The sequence below is a fragment of the Carettochelys insculpta genome, chromosome 1 (assembly GCF_033958435.1).
Source record: "Carettochelys insculpta isolate YL-2023 chromosome 1, ASM3395843v1, whole genome shotgun sequence".
In the NCBI taxonomy this organism is placed as follows: Eukaryota; Metazoa; Chordata; order Testudines; family Carettochelyidae; genus Carettochelys; species Carettochelys insculpta.
This window is the reverse complement of record NC_134137.1, coordinates 10,957,054-10,982,205: the sequence shown is the minus strand read 5'-3', so window position 1 is coordinate 10,982,205 and position 25,152 is coordinate 10,957,054. Positions and strand designations below refer to the sequence as shown.

Below are 25,152 nucleotides of genomic sequence, written 5' to 3'. Positions count from 1 at the left end.
TGCTTCAGGGATTAAACTCACACATTATGGGCCATATTCCAATGGCAGTCACTCCAGCATAAACCCACAGCAACTCCCCTGAAGCAAACAGTAATCACTTTGAATCTACCTGTGTAACCCAGACGGGAATCTATAGCCACCAGCAACAGGCTAACACGGATGGGAGTGCAGGAGAACCCTATTTATGGCAGGAGTTGCAAAATGCAGCAGCAAGAGGAGTAAAGTACGGATCACCAGCCTTGAGCTGCATGCTTTGGGGATGAGAGCCTGTTGTCACCTCTAGGTCACCAATTCAAGCCAAGCCTGATGGGGGAGGAACTGGGAAGCCTGGTGCTCATGTGAAAGTAGCTGTGTGGGTGGGACAGCTCAGACATACACCCAGATCTGAACAGGGAGTGATCCCAGATGAACAGGGCCTGGAGCGCCCCTTCCCTGCCTCGCAGGCCTCTTTCCACGAGCCAGGTGCAGTGGCTAGGGGTAAGCCTGCCCTGGGGCTGCCAGCTGAGGGGTTATCAGAAAATTGCTGCGCCATCCTCAGGCACCGAGAGAGGGAGAAAGTAAGAGTCAGAGCCTGAGCCCTGCCATACTCACCGGCATCGCAGCCGCTGGCATTTCCTGATCCAGGAAGTCACTCTGCCTTACACCCTCGGTGGACCATTGTTCAGGGAATAGCTTCATTGCAAGACTGCGGGTGAATGAAAAGAGCCAGCAGAGGAAGGATCTACTACAGCCTGAGCCAGGGAAAAGGAGGAAGAGACACAGACATTAGGAAACTGTAGCCCATATCGCTCTCTCACCTGGGGGCCAGGTAAAGCCCCGCCCCTTGGCCTCACATGTCACCTGGGATTCTTCACAGCAAGCAGAACCCACCCTCCGGAAGGCAGGGCAGCTCCCCTGAAGCTTAAAGAGATACCATCCCTTTCTGTGAGTCTGTGCTCACGAAAGCTCATGCTCAAAACATTTCTGTTAGTCTATAAGGTGCCACAGGACCCTTCGTTGCTGTTACAGATCCAGACTAACACAGCTACCCCTCCGATACTTGACATCCCTTTCTGTGCATGCAGCAAGCACAGCAAAAAGGGACATATTACAGAGCAGCGGGTTGAATAGTTATTATAGCCTGGGACGGTCTAAATGAGCTGAGTGCTTTACAGACAGGGTCTCTGCCCCTCAGGGTCCGGGGCACAAGTAAATGGCTATTGGATATGTAAGTGAGACGAGTTATTCCTAAATAGACTAATCACAGCAGATCTGGTTGCAGGAAGCTCTCTGAAATGGTTTACAACTTGCAGGTTGACCTAAGCCTGGGCAGAAGCGCTGAGGCAGAATTTATTTAGCTGCCCAGCAGGTACTGCTCGTCTTATCTCCAGAGCCAAGGAATGTATCTCACCGACCTCCTTTGTATTAATCTCACACAAAGGTACACTGCCCTCTGAGATGCATCTTAATACTGATGTGGCTGAAAACATTCTGTAAAAGAACACTGAGATTCTCCTGGGTAATAAGTTATGCAAACTCGAGAGAGTCCATGAATGGCATTTATACACAGGACACACAATGGATGAGGCTGGCGCCCTAAAAAAGCCATAGCCACTGCTCTTTACGAGACTATAGAAAACAGTGCCCAGTGTATATGGAGACACAGCACACATTCATGTATTCGTAGACTGTATCAAACTCTTCCGACTTTGGGGTATGCGCCCAGGCAATTGAACACTAGGCTCGGCAGACTTTGATTTTTAGATTTTACTAATCTAAACAGATCATTATCAATGTTTATTTTTCAATATTTAAAATGTGTATGTACAGGCTGAACATCTCTAGCTCTACACCCTCGGGACTCACTGGTGCTGAACCATTGTCCAACAGCATTACCAACTCTTAACTAGGTTTTTCAAACATCAGAGAGGTTGCCGTGTTAGTCTGTGTCTTCGAGAACAACAAGAAGTCCTGTGGCACCTTATAGACTAAAGAGAAGTTACTCACCTGTTTAGTAACGATGGTTCTTCGAGATGTGTCGCCGTGGGTGCTCCACTGTAGGTGTTGGGCTCGCCCCGGCGCCACAGCTCGGAAAATCTTCAGCAGTCTCCCTCGGGTCGCGCATGCACCGATGCGCGTCGGTCCTTCGCGCGCTTACGGTCACGTGCACGATCCGGTCCCCGCCAGTTCCTGATCAACCGCTCCAGATGTCCCTGAAAAATACGAAGCAGAGCTCTGAAGTGGGGCGGAACGGGTGGGTAGTGGAGCACCCACGGGGACACATCTCGAAGAACCATCGTTACTACACAGGTGAGTAACTTCTCTTTCTTCTTCAAGTGGTCCCCGTGGGTGCTCCACCGTAGGTGACTACCCAGCAGTAACCCCCCTCCCCCGAAAAAGGAGGTGGGCACCCGATTTATGTGCAGCTTGCCCTTGAAAGGACTGCTGTCGACAGGCGTGTATCCTCATAAAACATCCGGTGCATGGCGTAGTGCTTGGCAAAAGTGTCGTAGGATGACCAAGTCGCCGCTCTGCAGATATCTCTCAGCGCGATTCCCTTGAAGAAGGCCGTCAACGCCGCCATCGCTCTAGTGGAGTGAGCCCTGGGCGGAACTGGTAGAGGAGTCTTGCGAAGCTCATAGCACAGTCTTATGCATGACACGATGTGGCTTGAAATTCTTTGTGAAGATAGGCCTTCCCCTTTCGACCCGGGTGCGAGGCACACCAGGAGTCTGTCTGTTTTCCGGAAAGGCTTAGTTCTATCTATGTAAAAGGCCAACGCCCTTCTCACATCTAATAAGTGTAGCCGTTCCTCTTTGCTTGAGTTGTGAGGCTTAGGATAAAACGAGGGTAGTATTATCAGTTCATTAATGTGGAAGTCTGAAGAGACCTTTGGAACGAAGGCTGGGCGTAATCGCAAGACCACCGCTTCCTTTGAGAACACTGTGCAGGGCGGTGTGGCCATTGTTGCTGCAAGCTCGCTCACGCGACGAGCTGACGTAATTGCAAGAAGGAAGGTTGTCCTCATGGTAAGTAACCAAAGGGGAACTGTAGCCAATGGCTCAAAGGGAGGTCCTGACAGCGTATGGAGGACCAAGTCCAAACTCCATGATGGCGGTATCGGTTTCCGAGGGGGATACAATACAGATTTGACAACCCCTTTAAGAAGCGCGTGACAACAGGATGGGCGAATATGGTTGATCCCTCCTCCTCGTGTCGAAAAGCTGATGTAGCCGCGAGATGAACCTTTATCGAGGATAGAGAGAGCCCCTTTTGTTTGAGTTCTAGCAAGTAGTCCAGAATTGTGGTTATAGGGGAGTCCAAAGGTGTCAACTGCTTGGAAGAGCACCAAGAGGTAAATCGTGTCCACTTGTGCTCATAAGTCCTTCTGGTGGAAGTCCTCCGACTACACTCCAGGACTTGCTTCACTCCCTCTGAACATGTACTCTCTAGGGTGCTGAGCCATGGATTAGCCATGCCTGTTGGCGGAGACCCTGTGGGTGCGGATGCAGTATTGACCCCCAAGCCTGTGTGAGAAGGTCTGGTACTGCTGGTAGGGGAAACGGTCGGCAACGTGCCATGCGTAGAAGCAGTGGGAACCATTGTTGTCGATCCCAGGTTGGAACTATGAGTATCATGAGTGCTCTCTCCCTTTTGGCTTTCTCCAAAACCTTGTGTATGAGTGTTGTGGGAGGGAACGCATAGAGTAGAGGGCCCTTCCATGGGATCATGAAGGCGTCCCCCAAGGATCCCTGTCCTATGCCCGCTCTGGAGCAGTACTGGGGACATTTCTTGTTGTTGTGAGTGGCGAACAAATTGATTTGGGGAAACCCCCATTTGTGAAACACTCGGTGGAGCAGGTCGGAACGGATCTGCCACTCGTGCGTGGGCGCAAAGTGTCTGCTGAGTTGGTCCACCTTTACGTTGTGGACACCCGGCAAGTATGAAGCTCTTAGGGTTATGTTGTTGGCAATGCACCAGTTCCACAACTGGACAGCCTCCGCACAGAGTGCACGAGATCTGGCCCCTCCTTGTCGGTTTATATAAAACATGGTGGAGGTGTTGTCGGTATTTACCCCGACTACTTTCCCGTGCAGGTAATTCCGAAAATGTCTGCACACATTGAACACTGCTCTGAGCTCCAGTATGTTTATATGCAGTGTCTTCTCCATGGGGGACCATAACCCTTGAGTGGCTTTGTTGTCCATGTGCGCTCCCCATCCGATATGGGATGCATCTGTTGTGAGAAAGACAGTAATTTGTGGTTGGCGGAAAGGCACCCCCTACTAGTAGGTTCTTGGGGTTTGCCCACCATGCTAGTGACCTTCGCACCTCCATTGTGGGTGATACCATCCTGTGAACAGTATGGGCTGATGGTTTGTACACGGTCGCCAACCAATGCTGCAAGCCTCGCATGTGCAGTCTGGCGTTTCATACCACAAACGTGGTGGTTGCCATGTGCCCCAGCAACTGTAAACATGTTAGGATTGGAACAGTGGGGCTGTACGTTATTACTTGTACCAGAGATTCAATGGCGTGAAAACGGGCATCGGGCAAGTATATCCTTGATGTAACAGAGTCTATTTGGGCTCCTATAAATTCTATATTTTGTGTGGGCTTGGTTTTTGACTTTGAGAAGTTGATGATGAGGCCCAGTGAGGTAAATGTGCTTGTGGCGATGCGTATCATCTGCAAGACCTCCGCTTTGGAAGTTCCTTTCAGCAGGCAGTCGTCCAAGTACGGAAAAATGAAGACGCCCTGTCTGTGCAAGTATGCTGACACGACCGCCAGGGTTTTGGTGAAAACTCTGGGTGCTGAAGAGAGACCGAATGGAAGGACTCTGTACTGGAAATGATCTTTGCCTACTGTGAACTGGAGGAAACGCCTGTGCGCCGGATGAATTGTGATATGGAAATACGCATCCTGTAAGTCGAGGGCTGCAAACCAGTCTCCATCGTCTAGTGCCGTGATTATGGAAGCCATTGTAGTCATTTTGAAGCGCTGTTTGCGCAGATACCGGTTGAGGGCCCGTAAATCCAGGATGAGCCTCCAACCTCCTGTCTTCTTCTCTGTCAAGAAGTACCGGGAGTAGAAACCTTTGCCTTGGAATTGTTCCGGTACTCTCTCCACCGCCCCTATGAACAAGAGGTGGTCCACCTCCTGTTTTAGTTTCATGTGGTGAGAGGGATCCCTGAGAAGGGGCCTGGTGGGAGGATTCGGTAGTGGCAACGATTGAAAAGGGATTGTGTACCCCGTGGCTATAATCTCCAATACCCATTTGTCTGTGGTGATGCTTTTCCATTGAGAGTAAAATGGCTTGAGTCGATGATGAAACATGTGTTGAGATTGGCACTGAGAGACAGTCTTGGTTTTGCAACCCCCGACATACCCGTCAAACCTGCTGTCTTACGTTTTGTCCGGAGGGGGCACAGCCCTGCTGTGGTCGACGTCTCGGGGCCTTGTACTGTTGTGGCTGTTGTTGGCGCCCCGATCATACCCCCATTGAAAATGAGTGCGCTGTGGTTGATAACTATAACGCCGTTGCTGAGGGTAGAACTTCTTTCTCCTGTATGGCGGGGTATATATACCCAGGGTCCTAAGTGTAGCTCTCAAGTCCTTACTAGAGTGTAGAACTGAGTCAGTTGATTCTCCAAATAATTTCTGTCTGTCAAAAGGAAGATCTGTGATTTTTACTGGCAGATCCTTGGGAATGCCCAATGTCTGGAGCCACGATTCCCTGTGCATTACCACCGCGGTGGCTGCGGAATGAGCCGCTGTGTCTGCTACGTCCAAGGCAATCTGGACTCCTGCTCGTGAAGCTGCATATCCTTCTTGGATGATTGCCTTGAGGACTGGCTTTTTATCCTCCGGGAGGAAGTCCATGAGGGAGGTAAGTTTAGAATAGTTGTCGAAATTGGGGTTCGACAAATGAGCAGCGTAGTTCACCATCCGTAGCAGTAAGGTAGATGATGAATAAACCTTTCTGCCGAGGAGGTCCAATTTCTTTATATCCTTGTCTGATCCCCCGGATTTATACTGGGACGTTTTGGCTCTGTGTTGGGAGGACTCAACCACTAGTGAATTAGGCTGTGGGTGACTGAACAGAAATTCCATGCCTTTGGCAGGGACAAAGTACTTCTTATCCACCCTCCTGTTAGTAGGAGGGATGGAGGCTGGAGTCTGCCATATGTTAGTGGCTGACTCCATAATTGCATCGTCCAGTGGTGTGGCTATCTTAGATGAAGCCGGAGGTCCGAGGTTTTTGAGGAGCTTATGGTGTTTCTCCTGTACCTCTGCCACTTGAATGTCTTGTGATTGAGCCACCCTTTTGAACAGTTCTTGAAATTGCTTTAGGTCATCTGGGGGAAAAATGTCTCCAGGAACGACAGTTTCGTCTGGGGAGGACGAGGAGGCATCGCTGTGATACCTCTCCTCCAAGTCCTCGGGCTCCTGACTATGTTCATATGGTTGCACTTTTGAGGTTTCCAAATGGGGTTCCAAATCCTTTGTACCAGTCTCTGACTGGGAAACTTGGGGTGTTCCCCCAGGTTGAGGCTGTGTGCTGTGATGTTGACGAGGCATTGACGGGGATCTATGTCGAGACGCAGAACTCCTGTGTCAATGTCCCGTATAGTAATGACAGCCATAGCAACAAGGGCAAGGTCCCGGTGATGGGGACCTGGACCATGACCTGAAAGCATAGGGATGATGTGAAGAATGACGTGACTGTCGAGATGACACTGACATAGGCAGAGATCCCCTGCGATAATATTCATAGGGATCCCTGCTTGAAGTTGGTGAAAAATGTCCAAGTCCAGGAGATGGCTGTTGAAGAAATGGAGATGGAAGCCTGCGGCAGGCTGATGGAGTTGCTGCCCGCTGACTCTCTGGGGGAGAGCGAAGTGATAATGGCAGCGCAATGACCTCAGGGGAGGGGCTGCAGTGCCGGGTCTTTGCTTTGGCTTTCCCCCGCTCGGGCACCACAGGTAGTCTGATCGGTGCCGGGGGGCTCGGCACTGTAGTCGGTGCCATGCTGGGTTCCATTGCCCCTGGTGCCGCGCACGGTGCCGTTGTTCTCGGTGCCGCTCGGGGAGTCTCGTCCGGCACCATTGGGCTCCATGTCGGGTGCTCTCGCTCCGGTGCCATCGGAGCTGTAAAGCTCGGTGCCACAGCAGCCAGTGCCAACCTTTCCGGTGCCTGGACAGCCCTTGGTGCCGCCTCCTTAAAAGCCGGAGGCCCCTGCACAGATACATGCGCTGCGGCCTTCCCAGCAGAAGGCCTCTGTGCTCCACTCGTCCTGCTCATAGAGGTAACTGGCAGGGATCGAGCTGGTGAAGTCTTTTTCTTCTTCTGCACAGAGGAGGTCAGAGAGGCCGCCTTCCTCTTGTGCAAACCTGAAGAGCCCTCCTTATGGGGCTTTTCCGATGTCGCAGGCTGAAGGGCCTTGTCAGAAAGGAACATTTTGAGTCTCATCTCTCTGTCCTTTCGAGCTCTAGTTGTTAACTTAGAGCAACGAGGGCACTTCTGGGGGACATGGGCTTCCCCGAGGCATCGAATGCATTTACTGTGCCCGTCTGGGGCAGGCATGGCCTCCCGGCACAATTCACACTTTTAAAAACCCGGTGAGGACATTGTTAATCTTTAAGTCTTTAGAGTTCTTAAGTGCTAACAGGGCACTTAGCAGTCTATTAACGTGGCAATCGGCAACCGTTAACAGTTGAAGGCTTTCAAATAGTGGGCCCGCCCGAAGGCGGCCGCCTCAGTCCTTTTTCTCACTCTCTTTTTTTTAAAAACTATGTACACAGCAAAACTAACTTACTGTAATAACTAAATAACAATTAACTATAACTACAACTATTATCAACAAATAAAACAGAGTTTATCTGTCTCAGGCGTTGGAGCCGGAGAGGATTCCGTCTGCAGCCGTTGGCAGTTGAGAAGGAACTGGCGGGGACCGGATCGTGCACGTGACCGTAAGCGCACAAAGGACCGACGCACATTGGCGCATGCGCAACCTGACGCAGACTGCTGAAGATTTTCTGAGCTGTGGCGCTGGGGCAAGCCCGACACCTACGGTGGAGCACCCACGGGGACCACTCGAAGAAGAACAGATATTTTGGAGCATAAGCTTTTGGGGGCAAACACCCGCTTTGCCCACGAAAGCTTATGCTCCAAAATATCTGTTAGTCTATAAGGTGCCATTGGTTTTTCAAAGACATTTTAGGGGCAAATTACAGATAAATAATAGCACAGACAATTGAGAGCCAGGACTGGTGACTGTTAACAAATTTTATGGGAACACAGGAAAGTTGGCCACAAACCTGATAAGCAAACATCTGGCTAACCAAAATCATGCTGGACCACAGATGTTGCCAGATCAGAGAGTGTTACACTAGAGAGGTGCAACCTATATTTAAATTTTGAAAGTTGTGGGAAATTATGAGGGGTATCAGACAATAGTTATTTAATGTCAGTAGGTTTAAAGATTCAAAAAGTTAAAGCTCTATAACTGTAAACACAAACTGCCAACATAAAGCGTCAAAATATACAGAATCAATATCCTTCAATCAAACACTGATAAGTGCTCAAGAAGCATTTTTTTTACTTTGCATATTTGTAAATTCTGGCCATTGTCAATAGAAATAGTTTCGTTCATTTGTGTTTGTACAGTGAAATCGACATTTATCAACATTTACTGACAAAAATCTAATTCCTCCAAGCCTACTTAATGCGCATTTAACATGGTTCCTAGGTTTGGATGGTTTTTTAAAAGACAGAGAGAAGGCTATGCGCATCACCATGCCCCTCACAAGGTCCACAGGAGGGAGCCCCAAAAACATTTCATTTACAGCACCCTGTCTCCTTGTGTCCCTCACTGGATGGGCAGCAAATCAGATGAGAGCTACTGGGGAGCCCTGCCTCACAAGCTGCACATCCTAAAAGCCACTCAGGAATTATGTATAGCCAGACAGAAAGCTAGAAAGCATTTGATGAATGAGATATGGTGTGCAGTGAATGAAATACATCTCCCATCTGCACCATATGAACTGAGTATTTAAAAATGTATATTTAAAATGTACATTAAATAAAGCAGGCCTCATGCAACACTCTTCTATGCACGGTATACAACCTTTATCACATGTGCAAGGCCTGGTGGATACTTACAAGGCACACTACAAAAAACAAGCAGTCCCATAGCACCTTAAAGACTAAGGCTATGGTTACATTGACCTGAATCGCTGGCAGCAGTATACATATGGGCGGTCTCAAAAATGCAAATGGACACTCATTTGCATACTTGCTCACTGGCAGACGCTACTGCCCATGCAAAAAAAAGCTGTGTAAATGTGGTTGTGCCAGCAAAACATCCCCTTTGTCAGTAGCTTCTTATGCATGTTCGAGACCACTCATTTGCATAATAAGAACGGCCATACTGGGTCAGACCAAAGGTCCATCTAGCCCAGCATCCTGTCTGCCGACAGTAGCCAATGCCAGGTGTCCCAGAGGAGGTGAACCGAAGACAATGATCAAGAGATTTGTCTCCTGCCATCCATCTCCCGCCTTCAACAAAAGGCTAGTCACCATAACTTACCCCTTGCTAACAGCCATCTATGGACCTAACCTCCAAATAGTTATCGAGCTCTTTTTATAACTCTGTTACAGTCCTGGCCTTCACAGCGTCCTCTGGCAAGAAGTTCCACAGGTTGACTGTGTGCTGTGTGGAGAAAAACTTTATTAGTTTTGAACCTGCTACCCATTAATTTCATTTGGTGTCCTCTAGTTCTTATATTATGGGAACAAGTAAATAACTTTTCTGTATTCACTTTCTCCACACCATTCATGATTTTATACAGTAATAGGCATCCTTCAGACTACGTAGACTATGGATCGTGCCCTTCATAGTTCCATTTGGGATCATCATTTGCAGCGTCGACTGTGACTGTGAAGGCCCACACGAGAGTGACAGTCCTCGCTGCATCTGTTGCATGTGTAGTGGGTGTCTGGCAGGTCCTTACTGTGCTTTCTGTGGGCTCACTTCTCCTCTGCTAGCTGTCTGATCCTCATCTCACCCTTCTGAAGACCCTTGTGTAGTTCCTGTCTCTATCTGCTGCGATCGTCTGTCAGCTCCTCCCAGCTGTCTGGCTCGATGTCTACCTCCCTGAGGTCCCTCTTGCAAACATCTTTGTAGCACAACTGGGGGCATCTGGGAGGTCTTTTGCCAGAGGCTAGCTCGCCATACAGGATGTCTTTTGGGATCCTTCCATCATTCATCCTGTGGATGTGGCCAAGCCAGTGGAGCTGCCGCTGCCTGAGGAGGGTGTGCATGGTTGGGATTCCAGCTTGCTCAAGGACGGCGGTGTTGGGCACTCTGTCCTTCCATGATATTCCAAGGATGCGCCTAAGGCAGCACAAGTGGAAGACGTTCAGCCTCTTTTCCTGGCAGGCGTACAGGGCTGCCGTAAAGGAGGGTGCTGAGGATGCAGGCTCTGTAGACTTGCATTTTGGTGTGGGTGTACAACTTGATGTTATTCCACACTCTCTTGCTGAGTCTGGACAGAGTTGTGGCTGCTTTTCTGATCCTCCTATTTAGCTCAGTCTCCAATGACAGGGTGTCAGTGATGGTGCACCTGAGGTAAACGAACTCGTGGACGACCTCTAATGAATAGTTGTCAATGCTGATTGATGGAGGTTCAGCAACGTCCTGACCAAGTACTTTTGTCTTCTTTAGGCTGATGGAAAGCCCGAAGTCCTTGCATGCTTTGGAGAACTGATCCAGCAGTTTCTGAAGCTGGTCTTCTGTGTGTGACACTACAGCAGCGTCATCTGCGAACAGCACGTCTCTGATGACGACTTCCCGCACCTTAGACTTAGCTTTCAGCCTTGCAAGATTAAACAGTTTCCCATCAGATCTCGTGTGCAAAAAGATGCCCTCTGTTGAAGATACAATGGCATGCTTAAGGAGGAGTGCGAAGAAGACCCCGAACAATGTCGGAGCAAGGACGCATCCTTGTTTGATGCTGCTCCTGATGCTGAAAACATCTGATAATGGGCCGTCATATTGGATGGTTCCTCTCATGTCTTCGTGGAAAGACTGGATCATCTTGAGTAACTGTGGTGGACAGCCTATCTTGTGGAACAGTCTGAACAGTCCATCCCTGCTGACCAAGTCGAAGGCCTTGGTCAGGTCGATGAAGGCAATATAGAGTGGCTTCCTCTGCTCCCTGCATTTCTCCTGCAGCTGCCTAAGAGAGAAGACCATGTCAACGGTAGATCTCTCTGCACGGAATCCGCACTGTGATTCGGGATACACCCTCTCAGCAATCTTCTGGAGTCTGCCAAGGATGACGCAAGTGAACAGTTTACCAGTGATGCTTAGGAGGGAGATTCCACAGTAATTGTTGCAGTTGCTTCTGTCTCCTTTGTTCTTATACAAGGTTACAATGTTAGCGTCGCGCATATCCTGTGGAACCTCTCCCTCTCTCCAGCACAGGCACAATAGCTCATGTAGGGGTTCCAGGACAGTGTCTGTGGCACACTTGATTACCTCTGGTGGTATACCATCCTGGCCTGGGGCCTTTCCTCCCGCAATGCTGTCGATGGCTTTCTTCAGTTCGTCTACAGTTGGTTCCTGATCCAGTTCGTACATTACTGGTAGGAGCTCGATGGCGTTGAGGGCTATATCAACCACAATGTTCTCATGTGAGCACAGCTCGGAATAGTGCTCGACCCAGAGCTCCATCTGTTTGGCTTTGTCAGTGATGACTTCACCGGATTTGGATTTCAGAGGTGCCATCTTGTTCTGGGTGGGTCCTAATGCCTTCTTGATGCTCTCATACATTCCCCTGAGATTATCAGAATCAGCACTGGTCTGGATGCTGCTGCATAGCTCAAGCCAGTAGTTGTTGGCACAGTGCCTGGCTGTCTGCTGTACTGTTTTTCTGTCTGCTCTGAGTGCTTGCAGGGTACTCTGGCTCGGTGAGCGTTTGTGCTCCAGGAGTGCAGCGTGCTTCTTTTCGATGGCTGGAATCATCTCATCGGAGTTAGCTTCGAACCAGTCATTTGTGTTTCTAGCTCTTCTTCCAAACACTGACAAGGCCGTGTTGTAAATTGTATCCCTCAGATGCTGCCATCTGGATGTCACATCGGCACCCCCAGGACTCCTGGGCAGACTCTCCTCAAGGGTCTCTCTGAACTTTTTGGCTCTCTCTGAGTTTGCTGTCTTTCTGGCATCAATGTGGGGCCTTCCAGTTTGTTTAGAGTGGTACAGCTTCTTAGGTCTCACCTTGAGTTTGGAGCAAACTAGCGAGTGATCTCTATCGCAGTCAGCACTATGATAGCTGTGTGTCAGAAGGACATTTTTGAGGTTATTACGTCTAGCGATGACCACGTCCAGTTGATGCCCGTGTTTCGAGCGTGGGTGTCTCCATGACACTCTGTGCTGTGGCTTGGTTTGGAAAAATGTGTTTGTGATTCACAGATTGTGGCATGTGCAAAGTTCAAGAAGATGCTGTCTGTTTTCATTCATTTTTCCCACACCGATGTGGCCTAAGCAGGAAGGCCATGAGTCATGATCAGCTCCAACTCTTGCATTGAAGTCACCCAAATGTACAGTTGTTTGCGAGCAGGTATTTGTGCTATGGCAGCACTAAGCATGTCATAGAACTTGTCTTTTACTTCTGGTGTGACATACAGGGTTGGAGCATAAGCGCTGATGAGGTGGACAGGACCGGCGCAAGTTTGAAGTATGACCTGAAGGAGTCTTTCTGATCCGCCCATGACGAATTCCACCATTTGTAGAAGGGTGTTTCTGATGGCAAAGCCAACACCATGCTCCCTGGGTTCTTCTTGGGCTTTACCCTGCCAGAAAAATGTGTAGTCCTTTTCCTTTAGAGATCCCGAATCTGCGAGTCGCGTCTCTTGCAGAGCAGCAATGTCAACTTGGAGCCTCTTCAGTTCCTCATTGATGACAGCAGTCTTTCGGGTGTCACTGATTTTATATACCTCTACCATATTGCCCCTCAGTCTCCTCTTTTCTAGACTGAAAAGTCCCAGTCTCTCTAGCCTCTCCTCATATGGAACCCGTTCCAAACCCTTAATCATTTTAGTTGCCCTTTTCTGAACCTTCTCAAACGCCAATATATCCTTTTTGAGGTGAAGAGACCACATCTGCATGCAGTACTCAAGATGTGGGCGTACCATAGTTTTATATAGGGGAAGTAAGATATTCTTCATCTTATTTTCTATCCCTTTTCTAATTATTCCAAACATCCTATTTGCTTTACTGACTGCCACTGCACAATGTGTGGATGTTTTCAGAGAACTATCCACTAAAATTCCAAGATCCCTTTCCTGATCTGTTGTAGCTAAATTTGCCCCATCATATTGTGTGTATAATTGGGGTTATTTTTCCCAATGTGCATTACCTTACACATAAGAACATAAGAACGGCCATACTGGGTCAGACCAAAGGTCCATCCAGCCCAGCATCCCATCTGCCGACGGTGGCCAATGCCAGGTGCCCCAGAGAAGGAGAACAGAAGACAATGATCAAGTGATTTATCTCCTGCCATCCATCTCCTGCCCTTGTTCTGAGGGCTAGGGCACCATACTTTATCCCTGGCTAATAGCCATTTATGGACCTAACCTGCAAAAATTTATCAAGCTCTTTTTTAAACCCTAATAGAGTCCTGGCCTTAACAGCCTCCTCGGGCAAGGAGTTCCACAGGTTGACTGTGCGCTGTGTGAAGAAAAATTTCCTTTTATTAGTTTTGAACCTACTACCCATCAATTTCATTTGGTGTCCCCTAGTTCTTGTATTATGGGAAAAGGTAAATAATTTTTCTATATTCACTTTCTCCACACCATTCATGATTTTATATACCTCTATCATATCGCCCCTCAATCGCCTCTTTTCCAAACTGAAAAGTCCCAGTCTCTCTAGCCTCTCCCCATATGGGACCCGTTCCAAGCCCCTAATCATCTTAGTCGCCCTTTTCTGAACCTTTTCTAATGCCAATATATCTTTTTTGAGGTGAGGAGACCACATCTGCACGCAGTACTCAAGATGTGGGCGTACCATAGTTTTATATAGGGGAAGTATGATATCTTTTGTCTTATTATCGATCCCTTTTTTAATAATTCCTAACATCCTATTTGCTTTACTAACTGCCGCTGCACACTGCGTGGATGTCTTCAGAGAACTATCCACTATAACTCCAAGATCCCTTTCCTGATCTGTCGTAGCTAAATTTGACCCCATCATGTAGTATGTGTAATTTGGGTTATTTTTTCCAACATGCATTACCTTACACTTACCCACATTAAATTTCATTTGCCATTTTGCTGCCCAATCACTCAGTTTGCTGAGATCTTTTTGTAGTTCTTCACAATCTGTTTTGGTTTTGACTGTCCTGAACAACTTGGTGTCATCTGCAAACTTTGCCACCTGACTGCTTACCTCATTTTCTAGATCATTGATGAACAAGTTGAACAGGATCGGTCCCAGGACAGACCCCTGGGGAACACCACTAGTTACCCCCCTCCATTGTGAAAATTTACCATTTATTCCCACCCTTTGTTTTCTGTCTTTTAACCAATTCCCGATCCATGAAAGGATCTTTCCTCCTATCCCATGACCGCCTAATTTACATAAAAGCCTTTGGTGTGGGACCATGTCAAAGGCTTTCTGGAAATCTAGGTATATTGTATCCACTGGGTGCCCCTTGTCCGCATTAAATTTCATTTGCCATTTTGCTGCCCAATCACTCAGTTTGCTGAGATCTTTTTGAAGTTCTTCACAGTCTGCTTTGGTTTTGACTATCCTGAACAGTTTGGTGTCATCAGCAAACTTTGCCACCTCACTGCTTACCCATTTCTCTAGATCATTGACGAATAAGTTGAACAAGATTGGTCCCAGGACTGACCCTTGGGGAACGCCACTAGTTACCCCCTTCCATTGTGAAAATTTACCATTTATTCCTACCCTTTGTTTCCTGTCTTTTAACCAGTTCCCAATCATGAAAGGATCTTTCCTCCTATCCCATGACAACCTAATTTACATAAGAGCCTTTGGTGAGGGACCATGTCAAAGGCTTTCTGGAAATCTAAGTATACTATGTCTACTGGATCCCCCCGTCCGCATGCTTGTTTAACCCCTTCAAAGAACTCTAATAGATTAGTAAGACACGACTTCCCTTTACAGAAACCATGTTGACTTTTGCTCAACAAATCACGTTCCTCTATCCGTCTGACGATTTTATTCTTTACTATTGTTTCTACTCATTTGCCTGGTACTGGTGTTAGACTTACCAGTCTATAATTGCTAGGGTCTCCTTTATAGCCCTTTTTAAATATTGGTGTTATATTAGCTGTCTTCCAACCATTGGGTACCGAACCTGATTTAAAGGATGGGTTACAAACCACTGTTAATAGTTCCGCCATTTCACATTTGAGTTCTTTCAGAATCCTTGGGTGAATACCATCTGGTCCCAGAGACTTGTGATTGTTTAGCTTATCAATTAGTTCCAAAACCTCCTCTAATGACACTTCAGTCTGGGACAGTTCCTCAGATTTGTCACCGTACTGCTGCCTGCGTTTCAGGTCAGTGTAACTATAGCCTAACAGTTTATTAAGGCAGTGTTTCCCAAACTAATTTAGTCACAGAGCACTTTTGCACTTAGAATATATTGATGGAACACATAAATGCTGGTCCAGGGAGCAGGGGTGGGATGGGGGCGAGGTTCATACCAAAAAATTGTTGCATGAAATACTCAAAAGTTGATTTAAGAGAGTTAGATTTTTAGATATCTTTTATTTTACAAAGTACAAAAAATAACAAGTGAAAAACATCTGAACGAGCTACTAAAGTCCTTCTGATAGGAGGACTGTTAGCAACCTTATAATTAAGTATAAAAATTAAGTACAAACCCAAAAGAAAACATCGATAAAACAGCCAAAATAAGGATGGTTAGTGTTGTTCTTTTGCACAAAAACAGAAAGGACAATATTGTTCTAAAAAGGACGGTCCCTTCTTAAAGCTCAAAAACATTTTTATGAAAAAGAAAGCAAAATAAATTAGGTATGGGAATATTTTTAAATTGTGTTTTTATAAATGTGTTATTTTTACAGAAAACTGGAAAATAAGAAGTAACATTGGACAGTTTTTTAAATGGGAAGAGTTTTTATGCATCTCTGTTTCACCAGCAGTCGCATAATAACTATACTATTATGACTCACTTGACTTAACCCTTGTACTCTGAGTGGAGCATCTACCTGTCTCCTCCACTTCACTTTGTCTCAGAATAAAACTTCTAGCTGACTCCAGGAGTGCCCCAGTTGCTTATGAATACATTATAAATGTTAAAATACCTACAATCTAAATGCTATTCAAATACCTTCATATTTTCGATACACGCAATTTCTTGTTTAATATTTTAGAAGGAAAAATATCGCTAGCGTTGAAATTTTTTCACGGAACACCTATTCACATTGCACGGAACACAGTTTGGGGGATGCTGGATTAAGTAATGGGTAGTGGGGCTTACCCACAAAAGCTCATTGCGTAATAAATAAAATTGTTAGTCTTTAAGGTGCTACAGGACTGCTTGTTTTTTGGTAAGCACAGATTAACAAGGCGACCCCTCCAAGGCACACTAGAGACACATACCTGAAATCCTAATGTTGGAGCTACTGCAAAGCTGCAAGGCAGCTCTAATCTAGGGAGCAGAGCATGGGGCGGCGATGGGAAAGCAAACGACACTGCAGAACAGGTCTGATTACATTCACCAGTTATTTATTGTCTCTCCTTCTCTCCCTCATGTTTTCCTGTTGAAGTAAAATGGAAAGAAACTTTAGAATAAAAATTCAGAAGCCCTGGATCTCTGCTTCTGCTTTCTCTGGGTTGATTGCTTGCCGGTGCAAATTCAAACGAGAAATAAGTAATACAATTTTGAACAAGATTAGTCAGTGGAACACACTACTGTGGGAAGTAATGGATTCCCCACCTCTTGAAGCTTCCAAAACTCATTGCACAATCGGGCTCAAGCCCTATGAACATCACTGTAAAGTGCTGGCTTTTCTCTTTGAGTTTTAATTTTTTATTTTTATTCCCAGAGCACGAATGAATTTTCTGATTGCTTTTCCTTTTGAATCAGTGGCCTCTAGTGACCAGTTAGGTTAATTACAAGAGTATGATAACATATTTACATAAAGCCTGATTTTCTGAAGTGCTGAGTGTATGTGGGATCATCCTTTACCGACATTTACTAGTAAAAATGCCAGCCTTCCAAGCCTAATAACAACTGAGGTCTTATATGCTCTGCATGGATGTGCAGGATTTTCAGAGCGAGGCAAATTGATGAAATAATCTACATATAAGCAAATCCAAACAGTGCTGTTTGAAAACTTATTAGAACTTGGTTTCAGGACATCCAAGTTGTATACTTTGTAACATGTTTGGTTAAAATTTTGTATTTTAAAGTCCTTCAGCTTTAACTTTTGAATCTCAACATCAACTGTTAATTAAATAGCTATTGTCCTCCTGATTGTTTGATGACCACAGATTTTCTGGCGACTGTAAACTTTTAAATTGATCAAAAGCTGAAACTCCATAATTTTGTCTACCTTCTAAAATTTAAATGGATAAATATTTTAAACATACTTAAGATTAAATATTGATATGTTGAAAGTATATTAAAAATCAAATTCTGACTAGTTAGTATTGTCTTGTACAAGCAAAACTCTGGAACTTTATTTGAGGGCTGTGCCACAGTGCCTGTGACCCCACAGAACCAGGGCATTTCAGACCTGACTATTAGCCCTCTCAGTTATTGCCTTCTCTAGACTACAAGTACCCCAGGGTTTGCTCGCTTTACATTTACAAGCACTTCCCACAGACATTAATGCCCTGGAAGAATAATCATTGCAACCCTCACTCCCCTGTACGGGACACGTGGGCTGTACTGTGCTCACTGTGAGATAGGGCATACAAGGATCTACCAAGTGACCCCTGCTCACTCCAAGTTAAATGGTCTCCTAGAGTGGAAAAGAGCCAGCAGAATACAGGAGGTCCAGTAGCATCTCCGCACACTGGGCAAAGCCAGAGGCCACAAACAGCAACAGTGTTCGTAATGACACATAATTCAGCAGTGAATGTCAATATCTGATCCCTCCCAAGCCCCTGCTTCCCTGCCATAAGCAGCCCTCTGCCCATTTACTACCATACCCAGACAACCACGTACAGGTGTCTGAGCCTGCTGTGCATACATACATTTCCATGGCATTTCAGGAGCTCTGCAGAAATTTCACACGATTCTATTTCTGGATGCTGCCGTTTACAGCCTTCTTTTAGTGGAGCAAAATCCTGAAAAGCAGAAAGTGTCCATTTCATCCAAGCCGAGTCCCAGCACTCATATTTGGGAGACCGTAAGATGTAGAAAACTGAGCACATGCAAAATAAAATAAACAACTTTCATCTGAAAATCTTGTTTATCCAAAATCCCCCATCACAAAATCTCCCATTCAGCTGTCTACATTAATTACTTTTCTGTCCCCAGTTTCACTGGCATACATAAACCACCGTCTCTGTGACTGTAAGGGCAGCCGAAACAGAGTAGTCCAGGAGAAAAAAAGCAAGCTGGTCATGCAAACTTGTTTTGCGAGAGGGAAATGAAGCAAGGAAGAGACCTGCCTTGGGCTACTGTGGTAACTTCCACTTCAGAGCCTTTTCCGTAGCAGGATTACGATTACATGACTTCCCAAAGGCCAAACCCTTGTGACAAGAGCCATTAAAGTCTAGTGAGTAAGGCAAGCATGGTTTTATTGACCCAAAAAAGGTAATCATGGCCTGATTCTCCATCACCCTGCACCCTGTGTAGTTATTTCTTCCTGCACAAAATGATGCCAAATGAGTGTGGAATGTTAGAATTTTACACCCATTTTGCACAGGTGTAAAGTACACAGATTTCCACAGCAAAACTCGATGATTCTAAACAGCCCCACTGCAAGTTCTTAAAGTTTTTTGCATAACAGAGATGGATGCAAGTGCATGCTTCCTGGATCAGGGACTAAATAAGCAAGCCATGGAGAATCAGGAACCTTTACTTCCTTCTTCTTAAAGGCCAAATGCTGCAAAGTCCTGAGTGTTTATAAAACAACGTAAGGACCTATACAGGTAAAGTAAAATTTCTAGTGACACCCGCAGGAACTGAGGGAATTAAGGCCCCACTTTAATTCTGGTCGTGTTGTGTACATGCTATTTATTGAGTTCAGCTGACAAAAGTGTGCAGCAGAAAAGGCCTGATTTCAACTGCTCCCAGGAAGAGGCTGCACCTGCAAGGTTGGCAGAAAGAAAGAGCCTGTTGACAACGAACACATTTCACCCTAGAAATCAATGGGTGAATAATTATGGGAGTCTGCTCATACAGTGACTGTAACTGTCCCACCAAGGAGATGGTAACACAACAGTTCCAGTAAGAGCTTTGTTGCTTAATTTCCTTCCCAAATCATCTCAGAGCGTGCAGCTTCTTTTTTAATTTTCATCTTTCACATCTAGCCGCCGTCACACCCTGGAAGCAGAAGTCTGGTTTCCATTGTCACAGTTTAACCCATGAGGTGCTGTCACATTCTAATAAAATAAATCAGCCTTGACACTCAAAGAAAGCCCAGTAAAACAATATGGAGGAAGACCAGTGAACAAGGCATGGGCTCTCGAGCTGAACCAGGCTGTGCTCTCCCTCAGCAGACCTGTCACACTAGGGCGACCACATTGCCCTATGGCAAATACAGGACACTGGCCTCCAGGGATGGGGGGGCTGCTGTTCCGTGTCAGGGCTCCTCAGCAATGGTGGGGGGGCAGCTGCCCCACAATGAAGCACAACGGATGCGGGGGGGGTCTGCAGCCTCCTGATGAGGGAGTGTGGAGGATGGGGACTCCACAATCTCTTAGAAGTGGGTGGGGCAGGAACTGAAGAGTTTGCCTCATGGCAGAGCTCACCAGCAGTGGGGGGCTGCCTCTGTGGGGTGCCAGGGAATGGGGCAGCCACCCTGCAGAGGAGCTTCCTGGCAGCAAGGGCTGCTGCGTTGAAACACCAGGTGCCAGGGAACAGGACCCCCGTAAAATATGGGACAATTTGCCCATTTTCTTAAAAAAGTAGGGATGCCTGTGGGACAGCTTAAATAAGGGACTGTCCTGGGAAAAATGGGATGGATGGTCACCCAACTTCAGAGACATACTATTTGTAATACACTCATCCCTCATTTAATAAGTACTTTACTAATGAGTACTCGCTAAAACAAGCAACATATATACCTACCTTTATTCACTATATGAGTGAACTTCCCCCCTTATATGAGCAGGGACAACTGCAGCCCTGCGGCTGGAGCAGAGCCAGCTGCGGAGTTCTGGACGGGGAGACCCACAGCCCTGAAGCTGGAGCCTTCTCCCTCCCTTCCCTCACGTGCAGCTGTCTGACAGCCCTTAGGCTGGGGAAAGAGAGGGAGAAGGCTCTTAGCTTGGTTCCCTCCCCTGCAACGCAGGAACATGAAACTGACCAGCCACGAGCTGATCAGTTTCCCGGCCCCACAAGCCATGGGGAGACAGGAACCAGCCGGTCCCTGGTTCCCAGCTCCTGTCACTCTGGGAGCCAGGAAACTCACTAGCCCTGGTGGTTCCTGGCTCCCCTCCACCTGCAGGAAAACTCAAGTTATGCAGGGGTTGCAGGAACAACTCAAGGGTTTACTGTATTAGGAACCCCCTTGCTCACCCCACAGACCTCACCCTCAGCCAGGTTTTACTCCACCCTCAGGCCCAAACTACCCCCAGCTATAGAGCCCTGAAACAGCCCCAAACTGCTCCCAGGCTTACACCCCCCTCCCCAATAGCCCCAAACTGACCCCAGCTTTACACCCCCCTGCAACCCCAAAATTCTGCCAGTCTTAGACTCCCACTGTCTCCCTCAACAGCCCCGGCCTTAGACACTCCTCCTCCTCCCGCAGCCTCTTCACTGGGGCTGCTAGGCTGGGTGGCTCCCCCAGCCCTCCTGCTCCCAGCAATTAACTCATGTGTTAAGGTTTCAGCACCTAGGCATAAGGTAATTGCTATCCCCACCGATAGAGACAGCTGCCATCTCCAGCAGCTATTTCTGTTGATAGATATCTGCCTGAGGCAACAGTGTTAACAAACTGCAAATGGCTTCCTTAACAGCCACACGCAGCTGGGAACTGCCCAGCTGGCGACCTTTAACAAATCTAATGGGACCCTTGTTGGGTCCTGACCCATAGGTTGCGAATCCCTGCTCTACATACATACACTCCATCCTATTTCTGGTGCCAAACTATTCAAATACATCAGAAAAGTACCTAAACTCAACTGATTTATATCAAATTACAAGCACTTGGAACGAATTGGAGACTTTCACACGTATTGTCATGGGGATTTCGTGTCACAAGTTTTTGCCTACGAGCAGAAATTTGGGAACGAATTGTGCTCATATAGCGAGGGATGAGTGTACAGCACTGTAGTCTATGGGCCCTGTTCTGCTCTGTTTCCAAATCAGTTCCAAGAAATTCCCTCGTTACATGCTTGATATTAAGGCATCAAAGACTCCCATAATTTTCCCTGCATTAGGGCATTCTTCTCAGCTTTGTGTGGTATGTCATTGCATAATATCGTTAAGCAACTTCTGCTCCTCCCCACCCTGCCCGGTGGAAGAAGTGATTTCTGTACAGAATTAGTAAAAAGCACATTGTCTTCCGTATGAAAGGAGCTGTATATGACAAACGTTATATGCCAGGCCAATCCCTGCTATTATGGTGTAACTCCAATCTCACATTAGGTTAAATGTAAAGAAGCCATTGCAAACTGATGACCAACACAATTAAGCAACTCAAACACTGGTCCATGTCTCCAGCCAAAACAAAGCCATTGCAGCCATTCAAAAGGCGCCTGCAAACATCTCTGTTCTATGCTGCTTTTCTGCAGGAGAGGAGTGTGCTGTGTAAACCTGCAAAGCACTACAACGTCCACTTCTAAGTCTTTTATTAAAACCAGCCTACACTGTAGCACGTACTTAATGCTGCGTAAAAGGCTGCTGAAGCTCCATGAATGCTGCTAATTACATAGGCCTTAGACACAATCATAACAGCCTCATGATAGGAAACTTTCAAAATGCATGATTGTGAGTTATGCACAACTTAAAATCCCGCTTCCCCCCTGGTCCTGGCTCAACCCCGTGGCCCTGCACAGTCCTGGTTCAACGCCCCCAGCCCCATTCACTATCCATGCATGACTCCGGCTCACCCACAGCCCCGGCTCTGGCTTACCACCCTGTGAACTAGCTCACCTCCCAAACACGGTTCCAGCTCACCACCCCCATGTGTGGCTCTGGCTGAACTCCATCCCCCACCCCCTGCAGCCCCAACTCACCCCAGGCTAAACCTCCCACCCCCTGCAGCCCAACTCACCCCAGGCTTAACACCCTGCCCCCTTCCCACAGCCCCAACCCACCACCAAGCTTAACCCTCCCCAACTGCCACCACGCTCCCCACCCAGGACTTACCTTTCAAAAGGAGCTGCAGAATGTGAGTTCTGCCAGGAGAAAGAAGTTCCCCCGACTTATGTGAAATTCAAGTTATGCGAGCATGTGTGGGAACGCAACCCTCGTGTAAATCGAGGCACTACTGTATTTGCACTTCCTTCATCTTATTCTGAGATTTGGACTACACTTCAAATTTATATTGACAAAAATACATTGCCCAAGTATATGAAAACTCCACACCCCTGAATGAGGCAACTAAGTAGGTATGCCAGCCTATCTCCAGGTGTAAACACAGCTAGGTGCTACCCTTACTCAGGGGGTGGTATTCCTCACACTACTACTGCTACACTCTGGGAGGCCTGTGGTCAGAGGCCAATTCACTCCTATAGACAGCCTTCTAACCTAATATAAATTCTCACCAGCAATCACAGGCGAAACCACAGTAATACTAATCTTGGAACTTTTCCTTGGAATAACCTGTTGCCAATTTTGTCTACATATTTATTCTGGAGATACCATCGCTGGACCTAGCTGCATTAATTACAAGATCAGGGGCTCATTTTCCTGTACCTCAACCAATGTTATATATGCCATCACGTGCCATCAACGCCCCACTCTGATGTACACTGGAGAAACGGGACAAACACTTTGCCAAAGAATGAATGGGCACAGAGCAGACATCACAAATCTTAATCATAAGCCTGTCAGTGAGCATTTTGATGGAGTGGGCCATTCTGTTAAAGATCTGAGAATATGCATCCTACAACAAGGAGACTTAAACAGCAGATTACAAAGGGAGATGTGTGAACTGGAGTTCATGCTCAAATTCGATACATTAACACTTGGTCGCAAGAGAAATAGCAATTAACTCACCCATTACAAGGACTGTTTCCTTTTCTTTTGTATTTGTAATGATCTCAAGCAAGACTATTCATATCTCTCCCCCTCACTCCCCTCTTCATGTATCTGATGTCAGTTTTTATTTCATTTTTTTGGACCTCTGTGCTATATAACTGTCACTCTGTACTGGAAATGCTATTGATCTGAAGAAGTCTGTCCCACAAAAGCTCATCACCTAATACATTATTTTTGAGTCTTTAAGGTGCCACATGACTGTTTTGTTAGAATACAAACTGACATGACTACCTCTCTGTTCCTACCCTAGACCAGGAGGTGGTCTTGGCTATAACAATCTTGCAGCCTGCTGAGATGAGGGAGGGCCACTCATGCAGCCCACTCACTCGCCTAGGTTGCCCACCACTGTTCTACCCTGTGTGATTATATCAACACAGCTGCAGCACTGTATCTCTGCTTCTATCGTCCCCATAGTATTGATTTCGCCTTAGATAGTAAAAAAACAATTTTCTATTATGCACATGCACAATACCTAATATCCTGGGCCCCTCATATCGGATCAGTGGCACAGAAAGGCAGATAACTCCAACAGGTACCAGCCTAATACAACTGACCAGCAAGAAGAGTAAATAGCCTTCTGAGAGAGTGGATGGTAGAAAAAGTAGTCTAATGATGCCATCTACTGGGAAAGTAGAATAGTTACCTTAGTTCTGGATTAAAATGACCTATTACTTTTGTGTTAACAGTTCCCCCAGGTGGACACTATTCCTGAACATGAGTGACTTCTTTATCAGATACAGTAACTACTCGCTTTAGAAATGACTATTTGGGAGTAATTACTCTGGAATTAAATCACTTTTCTTTAAGAACAGAACATCCACATGGGGGATTCCAGATTAGCTCAACCAGAGAGGAACGGTTATTCCAGCACAGCAGGAGGGAGACAGCCGAGTGAAGTCAGTTTCCCTGCGTGAACAAGCCTGGGAGGTTGTGGGGGGATGTCTTGGCAGTAGCATGACTAGCGGAAGCAGGGCCTTCCCTACCTCTGCACAGCCAGGTTGACCACAACTTCTAGGCACCTCAGAACTGAAGCCCAGCCAAACAGGGTGAGCGATGGTCTGGGACCCCATGGCACTTTAGCTTTCCTGCATGAATCGCACCCAAGCGCCTGGGCTGTTCAAATGGGTTGAGGGGTGTAGGGCAGCCCCAAGGAGAGAGACCTCCAACAGGTCCCCCCAACTGCACTCATGAGCAGCCCCCTGCAGGAACTTCCACTTCTCTCCCCTTCCATGTGCGTCCCCCAAATAATCTCCCCTCCCCCACGTGTCCTCCAAAGACTCTCCCCCTCCTCCGTGTCCCACAAAGAAACTCCCCCTCGTGCATCCCCCCAAATAATCTCCCCTCCCCCACGTGTCCCCCAAAGAATCTCCCCCTCCCCCTCGTGCACCCCCCCAAATAATCTCCCCTCCCCCACGTGTCCCCCAAAGAATCTCCCCCTCCCCCTCGTGCATCCCCCCAAATAATCTCCCCTCCCCCACGTGTCCCCCAAAGAATCTCCCCCTCCCCCTCGTGCATCCCCCCAAATAATCTCCCCTCCCCCACGTGTCCCCCAAAGAATCTCCCCTCCCCATGTGTCCCCCAAAGACTCTCCCGCTCCCCTTGCGTCCCCCCAAAGACTCTCCCTTTCTCTCCTCTCCCGCCACGAGGGAGCCCCCAGCCCAGAGGGGCCGGCGCCGCTGGGCGACCCCCGGGCGGGAATGCAGAACCCACTCCCCCCCCCCCC

General features: G+C 47.3%; 1 protein-coding gene across 2 annotated transcripts in view; it reads right to left on the bottom strand.

Moving 5' to 3' along the window:
• Nucleotides 1-24,626, bottom strand: part of LOC142003487 (sodium-dependent proline transporter-like) — a 55,709-nt gene extending 31,083 nt beyond the window's left edge. The window contains exons 1-4 of one of the 2 annotated variants that reach the window (XM_074980461.1): nt 24,413-24,626; nt 18,248-18,417; nt 16,646-16,803; nt 592-731 (exon numbers count right to left, since the gene is read on the bottom strand). In XM_074980461.1, coding sequence (XP_074836562.1) covers nt 592-678 — 87 coding nt within the window. In that variant the 5' untranslated portion in view covers nt 679-731; nt 16,646-16,803; nt 18,248-18,417; nt 24,413-24,626. Of the gene's footprint in view, nt 1-591; nt 732-16,645; nt 16,804-18,247; nt 18,418-22,535; nt 22,572-24,412 lie in introns of those variants that run through there. The other variant, XM_074980467.1, reaches the window with a different exon arrangement.
• Nucleotides 24,627-25,152: the final 526 nt, after the last annotated feature.